A 12905-nucleotide genomic window follows, 5' to 3' on the forward strand; every position below is an offset into this window, starting at 1 on the left:
AAATAGAGAAACCAGTTCACATAAGTCGCTCACAAGAAAATGAATGTTTTACCTCATGTCGACTCACAAGTTCAGTGAGAACTTCAATGGCTAGTTCAAATGAAGACGAAACCTGTTAACCATTTGAGTAGGTAACTGGGTATTAAAAACTTCTGAACTTGTAGCAACTTGAAGACACCATTAGAATATTATCAATGCATGTTAGGTTTTTCAAATATTTAGCAATACATATTACCTGTAGCGAGTTGAAAACGAAACTCAGAAGTGGATGTCCAGCCAAAGAGTTAGGTGGAATCTCCGAGAAACAACCAGCTCGAACCTATTGAACAAAGGTAGGTAGAAGTGACATTTAAGAGAAATACAAGAAATAACTATGCACCTAATTCTGGCACCACTCCCACCCACTCAATGACAAGATGCAAATAAGAATTAACTAAAGCATATTTTCCGTGAAAGGTTTCCATTCAGGACAAAGCTGGGTTTTAGTTAAATAATCTAGTTTTTTTCAGAGTCAACAAATATAAGTAAATACTAGTCAAATAGTTGAAGGGTGTACTTACTTTAATCAATAATCATGGATGGTTGAGATTTATTAGAATTAAAGAATTCAGGGCCTTCAATGGGCTGCAAAATATTATATTCCTACTTGCATGATGCAAAACATTCCATCAAAGTTGAATTAATAACAGCTTAGCAACAATAGCACATAATTCTTCATTTCAAGAACAGTGTGCCGGAAGGGTACAGACACAAGGCCTTTGATCCTACTCTTTTTTACATAAAGAAATAAAAATCCAAAAACCGGGGAATACTTTTTTGATGAACAGTCAATTATCTTTTCATTTCATACAGTAGTTAGTTGCTGGTACACGGATTGTTTCAATCCTGGACTCATTGCAGGACTACTGCTCGAAGTAATTTCCTCCAGCTTTTCTGTTATTTCCTAATTTATTATCAACAAAAATTGTGTTTCCAACAAATAGAAGTAAGACAAGATGCCACCCTTGAAAAAGAAGTACACTTAAATTCACTTTGCATATCAGAGGGCAGCAATCAACAAAAAATCCTTAAGCTCATACCAGAAAGACTCTGAGTGGACTCATCCTCAGACATTCCAATACAAAAGACTAATATTGGACACCCACAAATTTTATAACTCCCAGCAGATTCCTCATTATTGTACAAGAAAAACATATTTATGTCAAAAGCATATAAAAGTCTTCTAATCAGATCAAAATAACTCAGAACAGGCATGAGTAAGAACGACCATCAAACCAAAGACGGCACAACATTACTGTGATACGTTCAGAATGTGATAACTCTCTTGGTTATCCAGTAGTTCAATGAACTGAAAGACTCAGCTCAGCCCAAGATTTTATCTGCACCGGGTATACTATAAACCTAGGTGACGATCAGGTTTTATATAGTTGGGAGAGTTCCTTTTTGCAAGAAAGTTAGAATGTTAGGTTTCTCCGCACCCAAGGAAGTTAGACTCCACCTAAATCTTGGTCAGTGCAGATAGAGAGGGAGAGGATTGATGAGTAGATTTTTTTCTGTCTCAAATCAGATATAAGTGACTCCAATTCCTTTTAAAGTGGAAAAAAATGATAAATTAAATATTCAAAAACAAATAAGATTTGCAGAATCTAGTTGCCGGCAAAGAGTTGATGACAATTATTGATTAATAGAGCCAAATGCCAGTGTTTATCATCATATTATTAGCATTATATCAGTCGTCATATCTTAGTTTTTTCCTTTGAAACAGTCTGCTTATTTTCTTCTAGTTATTGATTGACCACCAAAAGACCTGGTTAATGTATTTAGTCAAGATGAACTTACCCAACTTAACAAACAACGCAAAATTTTTCTGTGCCTGCCCTGGATTTGAATGTTACTGTCAAAACTCATATCACTCTGACGATGAAGGAACTCAAGAACCACTGAAGTATGTGAGAGAAGCTGCTCCTTGCAGGAAAATATCCGTGTAAGAAATAGAAGCTGCATTAAGTGCAGCCATGCATTCTAAAGCATCAACTTTTCCAAAAGAAAAAAAAAAGTATCAAAAAGGAGTTCTAAACCTCTCGACCATACTCGCGTCGCTGAGCCGAACTAGTTCTGTAATCAGTATTCTGATCCTCCACAACTTCTGGAAGGACTGTGAGCATTTCCAAGACAGCGATGTTGCCTTCATCATGGTTTTCCAAACTTTGGAGACTGCAAAAGAGCTTCTCAATCGGTTTTCCATGCTCTACAGCATGAAGCATGAGTGCAGAGAGAGCAAGACAAATTTGAGTCAACAGCTGTTTCCAACAAAATAAACATCTCAGCAAAAATAAGTAATATTTTTAACGTTCATAAAATTTTGTCCAAGCAGAATGTTGAATCACCTGTGGAGGGCCTAAACTAAATCTCTTAGCAGCCAATAGAAGAGCATTTAGCAGAGCATCTTTTGCTCCAATTTGCAAGTAGCTTCCTTCATTTTGTATCTGCAAGTTAGACAATAACCTCGCACTATCAATAAGATATAAGCAACCTCAAAAAGTAGAAATAAGAGACATGATTTTTCCTTTCCTAAATACAGCACAGTACAACTTAATGAAAGTATGATCAGGTGCTAAGGCACTGCATAATGAGCTTATAGGAGGGGGAAGAGAAGTTCCAAGGGCATGGAATGTTGCCACTTCAGCAATTGTGTGGGTTATTTGGATCAGAGAAATAGGAGAGCGTTTGAAAGGGTTGAAAAAGATTTTGTAAAGTTGCAAAGTAGTTTGTTGTTTTTAGTTTCCTTTTGGTGTACCCATGAGATCCTTATTTTTTTTAATCAAGTAAGATTTTATTGATCATAACAAGGTCATATGCAAGGAGTACAGCAAAAAAGGAGAAACCTACAAATTATGGTTCTCGCCAAAAAGACACCCAATTCTCTATACAAACAGGAACTACATGGGTGCACCAAAAGAAAATAAGAGATAAGAGACTACTGCTCAATTGAGCAAAGCTCATCATCTTCACCCCTTCAAAAGCCTCCTATTTCTCTCTTTCCAAATGACCCACATTACCGCAAGAGGAATAACATTCAACGTCTTGTGTCTTCTTCTCCTAGCTCCACTCTTCCAGCTGAACATCAACTCTTTCACGAATCTTGGCATTGCCCAAGAAACACCAAACCATAAACATATCTCACCACAACCTAGTGGCTATTTTGCAATGTAGCAAGATATGATCCACATCCTCCCCTGCCTCCTTACACTGGAAACACCAGCTTATGCACACCACCTTTCGTTTCCTAAGATTCTCCAACGTCAATATCACCCCTCTAATAGCTAACAAGAAGAGGGAAACACACTTCCCACCGCACCTTAGGTATCTATATCGAGTCATACAAAAAACTAAACCTCTCCCTAGCTAGAAGCTTCTCATAAGACTTAACGTAGAAAACTTTTTTATTCTCCAACTTCCAAATCAAAGCATCGAGTCTATCTACTGCTTGCATTGCTTGTGGAGTAAAGAAAATTGGGTTTCTTCAGTTGAGTACCATATTTTGATGTAGGTACTCTTTTTTGGTATACAGCTTGGCCATGGGGTTTTCCCCAAATTTTAATAAACTTATAAACCTTATCAAAAGAAATGATCAGTTATTGTTTGAAATGTGACAATTAAGATGCTATTCTTAACCAGCCAGCAATAACAACATATCCAGTATAGTCCTGAAGACGTGTCATATCCTATCTAATCACGTCTCTCCAATTCTCCCTCGATCTACCTCTACCTCTCCTCAAACCTATCACTGTCAACCTCTCGCACCTCCTCATGGAGCTTCTGTGCTCATGTACTTCCGAACCATCTCCGCCTCACTTCACTCATCTTGTCCATCACGGAGGCTACTCAAACCTTGTTGCGTGTATCTTTGCTCATAATCTTGTCTCTTCTAGTATGCCCACACATCCTTCTAAGCATCCTCATTTCTGCTACCTTCATCTACTAAACGACAAGTTCTTAACTGGCCAACATCCACCCTATAAAGCATAGTCGGTTAACAACCATTGTATAGAACTTAGCTTTAAGTCTGGATGGCACATTTTTATTACATAGGACATCGGATGCAAACCTCATGTGCATCCACCTGGCTCCATTACGATGTGCAACATCCTTGTCGATCTCCTTGCTTCCTAGGATTATAGATCCAACATAACAATGGAACTTATAAACAAAACGCAAAATAACACTAAAGAAACAATATGAGCAGCTTATGGATAATGTATTGATATCACTTTTAGCAAGTCAGAGATCCAAAGGATAACTATACAATTCTACTCATATTATGCAATCTAAAATACAGAAACTAGGCCATTCTTATTAGTTCAGTATTTGATGCTTTGCCAATATATATGATGTCTTTAACCCCCATTCCAGATGGGGTTATACAGAGGATTGATAAGATTAGGAGAGATTTTTTGTGGAATGGAAACAAGGAGGAAAAGGGGTTCCATTTAGTCAAATGGTGCAAGGTGATGCATGAGAAAAAACAGGGAGGGTTAGGCATCAGGAATTCAAAATAGCAAGAGTAAAGCACTCAAAGTGAAATAGCTATTGAGATACTCTCAGGAATCTCAAGCTTACTGGATGGACCTAATAAGAGCTAAATATGGTGAGGATAACAAGTGGATAACAAAGGAAGTAAACTCCCTTATAGAGTGAGCTTAAGGAGATCCATAAGAATATTGTGGCCTCTGATGAAGGCTCACACCTCTATTAGTGTAGTTAATGGCTGCAAAACATCTTTCTAGGAGGATAAATGGCTTGCTAATTCTTGTTTAAAAGATCTCTTTCCAAACATCTATGGCCTGGATCTACAACAAGAGAAGATAGTAGAAGGAGCATGATCAACACAGGGATGGAACTTCCCATTCAGAAAAAACCTAAATTATTGGGAAGTGGATACATTAGTTGAGTTGTTCAAATTCCTAGAAGAATTCAAAGGCACAAAGGAAGGTCCTAATAGACTTTGGTGGAAAATAGACAGTAGAGGATGCTTCAGAGTTAGTTCAGCTTATAAGCTTCTCAATAGAGACATTCAACTGAGGGACAAGTGGCCTTGGAAGAACATATGGAAAGTTAAAATACCCTATAGAGTAGCATGTTTCAACTGTTTGTTAGCTCAGGAAGTGGCATTGATACATGACAATCTTAGCAAGAGAAATTTCAACCTACGCTCAAAGTGCTACATGTGTGGTGAAGAAACTGAGACAGTCAACCATCTATTCCTAAATTGTAGGATCACAAACATGCTATGGAAGATATTCATTAGCCTCAGAAATATTGTTTGGACTGGACAATGCCAAGAAAGACTATTGAGGTCTTGCTCAACTAGGAAGAAGCAGGTACAAGATTAACACACACAGCTAGATGGAGGATTGTCCATGCCTGCATTTGGTGGACAATCTGAAAAGAGAGAAATTTCAGATGTTTTAAAGACATTAGCAGTTTAGTTGAGAAGATTAAGTGCTTGTTTGGCTTAACTTATTTTTAGCAGCTTATAAGTTGTTTTCAGCTTATAAGATGTTTTAGATAAATTAAGCCAAACAGATCCAATCAGTCAAACACTCAAAAAAGTTGAAAACAATTTATAAGCAGCTTATATGCCAATCCAAACAGGCTCTAAGTTGAACTGCTTTAGACTTTCCTGTTTTTGGACTAACCAGAAATACATAAAAGATACTGCTTCAATGATAGACACCCTTGTTTTTGTTAGGTTGATGAAGCAGCTTGTTCTTTTTTTTTACTTGTAAGTTTCAGTACGACCTAGGTGTTGTATTGATAAATATATACAAATTGTTACCTTCTAAAAAAAGCTTAATTATTCTCTCGAGTTTGGAAATTTCTAGTAATTAAGAGTGTATATAACTTTGTTAAATTATTGACTCAAGGCATTCATCTAATCTATCAAATCACGCCATGCCTAATAAAATCAAATCCACCCTACTGTAAACCTAGCTGAGATCTCAATAATTCCCCTAAAGTTGTAGCGTACACAAGTTTGTTATAAATGTATTCAATTCGAGGCCCTTAATGGAATTTGACAAGAACATTTGTTAGTCAGCCATTTGAGTATGTAAGGTTTGTGGAAATGCATCTGAACTTAATGACTACCTAATAACCTCGGAAGACCGGTCACCTCCTAGTCTTGGGAATCCCTCTTGAACCTCAAATCCAAAAGTCATATCCCCTCGTGTTCCCCTAACTTGTTGTTCAGACAAATCTCTTTGGCAAGAGACCCTATACAAAATTGGAAAATCGTTCTTTAACACCAAACACCCACACCAATTCTGGGCCCAAAAACTAACTTACTTCCAAACCCAACTTTAAATGAAATGTTTTCATTACATTCATCCACACTCGAAAAGCATAGTGATATCATTTATTCTCCACCCCTCTTTCACCATACCATGTTTATCCATTTTCACCCCATTTCCATAAAGCTTCTCTCTCCACCCCGAATCTCCACAACCACTTACCCAAAAGAGCTTTGTTAGAAGTCTTGAAATCTTTAGACCCAAGTCCTCCCAACATTTAGAATAGTTGTTGAAGGTGTAGAATTGAATTTTGTACAGTTAAAGAGTAGCCCCTTATTTCTTTTTGGTGCACTCATAAGGTCCCGGTTTGTATAGATGAATGGGTGTCTTTCATAGAAAACCATTACGAAAGATTGTACAAATGAAGCACAAATGATTATGCCAAAAAATTACATACAATTCACTTCCTTAGGAATTTTAACAATTGTGCATCAATTATTCTTTGACTAACCTCTCTGCAATAAATTAGCATTCTTAAGTAAGAGAACCTTGGCCCACAAACCATAGTTTGCCTGAAGTGGATCAGTGATATATAATGATTACTACCTATACTTTTACATTGATATTACTAGGAGAAATCAAAACGGATAGAAACAGGGATTATTTTCCAGTGGATTAGTAGAAGCAACTTAACTACAAAACTTTTTGTAAATTCAACAAAAGAATTCAGACTTCTGTGAAGGATGCCAGAGTCTACAAATAGAAAGGAGTACTTGATGAGAATAGGTGAATAATCATAAACTTGACTATTCTCTCTAGCTTGGTTGGAAATATATTAATTGCAAGTGGTATAACTTTGGTAACTACTGATTCTAGGCAAGTTTAGATCTAATATAGGTATAAATATAGTAATTGAATAAAACCAAATCAAACCTAAGTGATGTAAATCATGTTATAATCTCAATAAAACTAATATTATCACATATCATGACCTTAAGATGTACGAAAAAAATGATGGATAAACCCAAGTCTTTCACCATATGTTCCCATAGAATCCAGAGACAATAATTAAAACGCATCAAACAACACTATGACAGACATCAATAGTCTGCAAGTTTGAGATAATTGCAACCCCATTATCTCCCTGACACAAATAAAAGAAAGAAGGACAAGGAAAATTTGATAACTTAACCAAGATACTCAAATAACTTAGTTCGTCCCAATTTTGTCCAAAATTGATGATGCAATTGTTTTTACTACCATTACATTCCTCTTTGCTGTCCGAAGAATTTGATCAAATTTAAGGACCATCAGTGATTACTATCGAGTGTGCTCGATATCCGCCCCATTACAACTTCTCAAACAATAAGTTGTGTGCCCCTTTAGATGTTTCCTATCCCGTCTGGCTAAGGATTTGACAAGCTCCACGCCGCTTCCTGCCCTATTGAGAAACCCAAACGTGCGGCCCCAAAATATGTAAATGAAGAGAAGGTTTGGACCTTTCATATGCAAAAAATAGAAGAATCTATTGGGCTCTCACCTTTCGCTTGAGAATCTGAGCGGCAAAAAATTCGACTTCAAAGTCGCAGACAAATTGCTGGTGATAATTGGATGTGAGGATGGACGTGGCAACTTCCCAAGCAGAATCTGTCTGCTGAAACTGTACTAGCCATTGATTAGCAGCAACACGGTTGCACGATTGGCTATCGTGATTTAGCACGTGAACAGCTTGCGCGACCTTCGTTTGCAGTTCCATTTGTCTTCGTCTTCAACTCTAAGAAAGCAACGGACATTACTCGATCATCAAAAACCAACGGCGATCGAGCGATACCTGACAGGGTCACAAGTCTCGGAAGCCCAAAGCCCTTAAGTGGAAAAAGTATTACGCTATTCGGTCGTGCCTGTGCCCCACCCCCAACTACTTACATACAATTGATGTGTTTTTAGCTTTCCACAGTTTTAAAAATAATATTTGTTTTTACTTTTAATAGTTACGATTTTTAATATATTAAGAAATAATATTTTCTTTTTTTAATTTTATCTTTTGATATTAATTAATTACTTCTAAATTATTTTTCAAGATTTAAAATAATATATTAATTAATATAGATATTATGGTTAAATATTCATACTAATTATTATTTCTTAAGAGAAATGCATAGTTCAAAATGGATAAGTAAAAGTAAATAGAGATAGTATTTTTTTTAATTATAATTTATGTATCTTACTTTTTAAAAAACTTTTGTTTTATTTTTTCTAACAATTTTTTTAATTTGAATATCCTACATCTAAATAATATATTTAAAATCATAAATTTAAAAAATATTTTTATATATTACATATATCTTTAATTTAGGATAACAGAATTTCAAAGTCTTGTTTATTTTCTCAAACTTCACATCCAACAAATTAAAATACAAAAAGTAGTGGCAAGCTATTGAAAAGGTCACTTGACAATTTTAAGACAAAGTTAATAAAAAATATTGTAATAAAAAATTGATTTGAAAGACTAATAATATTTAAATTTAAAAATACATTAGATTTTTGAAAAGAAAGAAAAAAATAATTAGTTTAGAAATAAAAATAAACAATAGAAGAATCCTAAATGAACTCTTACTTTTAGAACTTTTACTATTTCATTAAAAAAATCCAGATATTATAAATATATTTAATTAGAAGAATATTAAATATATTTAAATTTAAATTTGGGAGTATGGATAATTTCAAAAAATACAATTCAATTAAAAAATTAAAGATGTGATTTATGTTCAATAATAACTTACAAAAATACGTATTTATAAAAATTCATGACAGATTATTTCATAAACATATCCTTAAATTGTTATAAGATATATTTGATTTAAATATTAAATAAAAAATGAAGATATGATATCAACAATAATAATAATTAAAAAAAAAGTAGTAGCAGTAGTAATAATAATAAAGAAAGAAGGAAAGAAAGAAAAGAAGAAGAAACGAGAAAAAAAATAAAGAAAGAATAGAAGGAGAAAACGAGAAAAAATAAATAAAGAAAAGAAGAAGAACGAGAAAAAGAGGGAGAAAATGTGGAAAAATGATTGGTCTCTTTTATTCAGTTATTGTTAACTATAAAAAATATTTGGATTGTATTTAAAAAATTAAAAATAAGAACGAGTAATAAATTGATTTTATTTTAACAAGTAAATTTTATATTTGAATTTAAACTTAAATGAAATTTGAGTTGGAATGAAATTCTACCTTCTTAACCTCTTCTTATATATGCTCCTACAATTATATCTAATATTAAGTTTCTTCTCTTTTTATATATAAATGATCATTAGCAATACTGGCGAATTTATTTACTTCATTTCTTAATTTTTTAAAGTTTTTTTTTTGTTTTAATATTTTTATTTTTATATGCAGATAAGTGATGGTCATATTATAGGCTAAATTATTTTCGTCATATTTCTTATTCTAATTTTGTTCGTTTAGCTTTTTGATAACAATATATACATTTGATTACATAAAATCTTTATATTGTAAATAATATAATAAAAAAAATATTAAACACAAAAGCTTTATTGTTAATTACATAATTATTTTTACTCATATAGATTTTGATTAGAGGTAGAGGAGGGGGGAGAGATATTAACCATCTAATATCTTTAGATTTTGAATAATATAATTAAAAAATATGAAGAATAAAAGTTAAAAAATGTGAAAATAAAAGTCTTTTCTTTTTACGATTACATGAATGTTTTTTTCGTATAAATTAGATTGGAGGTCGGGGTATTAGAGTCATGGGGTGGCGGAGGTGTCCTAGGGTGGAGGTGTGGGGAGAGTAGAATATTTTTAAAAAAAATTGAGGGAGGGGGGGGGAGATATTAACAATCTTATATCTTTAGATTTTAAATAATATAATTAAAAAATATGAAAATTAAAAGTCTTTTCTTTTTACGATTATATGAGTATTTTTTTCGTATAAATTGAATTAGAGGTCGGGGTATTAGAGTCATGGATGGTGGAGGGGTCGTGGGGGTGGAGGTGTGGGGAGAGAAGAATATTTTTTAAAAAAAAAATTGAGGGTGGGGGTGGGGTGTAGGGGTAAGCGTAAATATTTATTTTCTGTATTTTATTGATAAATACGATAATAGTTGAACTTTTATTTCAATGTTATATGATTTTAACATGCTCAAACAAGATATTTCAATATGAAATGATCAAAAATATTAGTTTCATATTATTCGCGCATCGCGCGAGTATGTATACTAGTTAAAAATATATATTTTTAACTTTTAATGGTTACCATTTTTAATATATTAAGAAATAACATTTTCTTTTTAAAATTTTATCTTTTGACATTCATTAATTACTTCTAAATTATTTTTCATGATTTAAAATAATATATTAATTAATATAGATATTATGGTTAAATATTTATACTAATTACTATTTCTTAAGAGAAGTGCATGGTTCAAAGTGGATAAGTAAAAATAAATAGAGATAGTTTTTTTTTTAATTCTAATTTATTTATCTTACTTTTGTAAAAAACTTTAGTTTTAAAAGATTTTTTTTCTAACAATTTTTTAAATTTGAATATCCTACATCTAAATAATATATTTAAAATCGTAAATTTAAAAAATATTTTTATATATTACATATATCTTTAATTTAAGATAACATAATTTCAAAGTCTTGTTTATTTTCTCAAACTCCACATCCATATTCTATTTTTCTACATTATTGCTTGATTACTTAAAGAGGGAATTTAAAGTGACAATGTAGATAGCATGTAAGACTTCAACGGTAGTTCGACAATTTTTCTATGGTTTTTAGTTTAAATTATTTATCTTATTTTTAGTGCTTTATAGATTTAGTAATTGTGTAAAATTATTATAAATTATGATAATTAACAATTTAAAATATTTTAAGATATAAAAAATTTAATTGGCTCTTAAAATTTTATCGATGCCACATAAAATATGACAAAGAGGAAGTAACATGTATTATTTAACAACGACGTAAAATATACTGTAAATCTCAATAATTAATAGCTTGAAATATTTAAAATCATATTTTAAATTTGGTTGAATCTTTAAATTCTATATGTTCCACATAAACTGAGACAAATAGAGTAATATATATTATTTAAAAAATTATATAAAATAAATCACAATAATTCATAATTTAAGATATCTAAAATATTTGATTGGCTCTCAAATTTCGTGAGTGCCTCATAAAACTGAGAGTCTGGGATAAAGGAAGTAACGTATATTATTTGAAAATAACGTAAAAAGTACTATAAATAACAATAATTAACAACTTACAAATTTAAAAAACATATAAAAAAATTTGATTGACTCTCACAATTCTATCAGTACCACATAAATTGAGATGACTAGAGTAGCATATATTATTAAAAAAATACGTAAAAAGTATTATAAATCACAATAATTAACACTTTAAAATACCTAAAAATCATATTAAAATTTAGCTGACTCTCCAAATTCTATTTGTGTCTCATAAATTAAGATGAAAAAGATAACATATATTGGGTTTGTGCTAGCACAGACTCCTTTATCTAGTTATTGTATAAGATAGTCTTTTGTTTAATTCAAAATGTACAAATTTCAATGTAAAATAATAACATGATATAGTTATACTTAATCTAATCAAATCTATTCAGTCAACATTTTATGTTTAAATGATACATTAAAAATGTAGTTGGAGGGTTAGAATATTACAAGGTAAGCTGAACTGACAAACTGAAATTTAGGGACAAGTTTAAGAAGTTGTGTATGTGTTTGGCAACGTAATTATTACTCTTACTTCCATTCAAATTATCTTATATGCTTTAGTACTTATTTAAAAATTATTAGAGAATATACCCCCTCGATTTTAATTTGTCTAATTTTCATTTATTACGGAGTTTAAAACAGTAATTTTTTTTTTTGAATATTATGATCTCAAACGAAATGCATGTGGAATATACTAGAACGTTCTTTAATCTTGTAATCTAAAATATGCCATATTTCAAGTTAAAATTAAAAAGTTGACAAGAGAAAAAAATATTCTTTTTGAAACACATTAAAAAGAAAAGTATGATCAACAGAAGTAATTCTTTATGTAAAGCGAATGAAAATGAGTTTATTTCCAAGAATTTAAAAAATTCAATTCTAACAAAGCAATTATTCAGATAAGTACTACCCAATTCATTTTTTTTTTTGTTAAAAAAAAACTAAAGAAGAATAGAAAATGAAAAATTGGACTCAATCCAAAGACACAACTGACCGGAATTGATCCGGCACTAATCATGCACTTAAGACCAAAAAAGATAGATAGATCAAGAGATAAATTGAGTAAATCTGAAATTGCACTTGAAATTCGTGAAGATAAGAATTAAAAATGTGATATTCGAAAAACAGTTAGATAAAACATACAGTAAAACCTCGATAAAGTAATATTCGATAAAGTAATAATCTCGTTAAATAAATATTTTTTTCGGTCCCGACTTGGGCCAGTTATATTAAAGTAATATTCTCGCTAAATGCATTAGATAATAATTAAAAATAAAGTATTAAAGGCCCAGAAAAAATATAAAGTAATAATTACTAAAATACATCAATAATATAT

The 12905-nt window shown here is 31.7% G+C and overlaps 1 protein-coding gene across 4 annotated transcripts in view; it reads right to left on the bottom strand.

Moving 5' to 3' along the window:
• The window catches only part of LOC129872012 (transportin MOS14), a 64632-nt gene extending 56428 nt beyond the window's left edge, over positions 1–8204 (bottom strand). The window contains exons 1-7 of one of the 4 annotated variants that reach the window (XM_055946842.1): positions 7834–7947; positions 7554–7734; positions 2388–2486; positions 2079–2300; positions 1840–1959; positions 236–319; positions 53–112 (exon numbers count right to left, since the gene is read on the bottom strand). In XM_055946842.1, coding sequence (XP_055802817.1) covers positions 53–112; positions 236–319; positions 1840–1959; positions 2079–2300; positions 2388–2486; positions 7554–7604 — 636 coding nt within the window. In that variant the 5' untranslated portion in view covers positions 7605–7734; positions 7834–7947. Of the gene's footprint in view, positions 1–52; positions 113–235; positions 320–1839; positions 1960–2078; positions 2301–2387; positions 2487–7553; positions 7735–7833 lie in introns of all 4 variants that reach the window. The other 3 variants (XM_055946843.1, XM_055946840.1, XM_055946841.1) reach the window with 3 other exon arrangements.
• Positions 8205–12905: the final 4701 nt, after the last annotated feature.

The sequence above is a fragment of the Solanum dulcamara genome, chromosome 11 (genome assembly GCF_947179165.1).
Source record: "Solanum dulcamara chromosome 11, daSolDulc1.2, whole genome shotgun sequence".
Taxonomy (NCBI): Eukaryota; Viridiplantae; Streptophyta; class Magnoliopsida; order Solanales; family Solanaceae; genus Solanum; species Solanum dulcamara.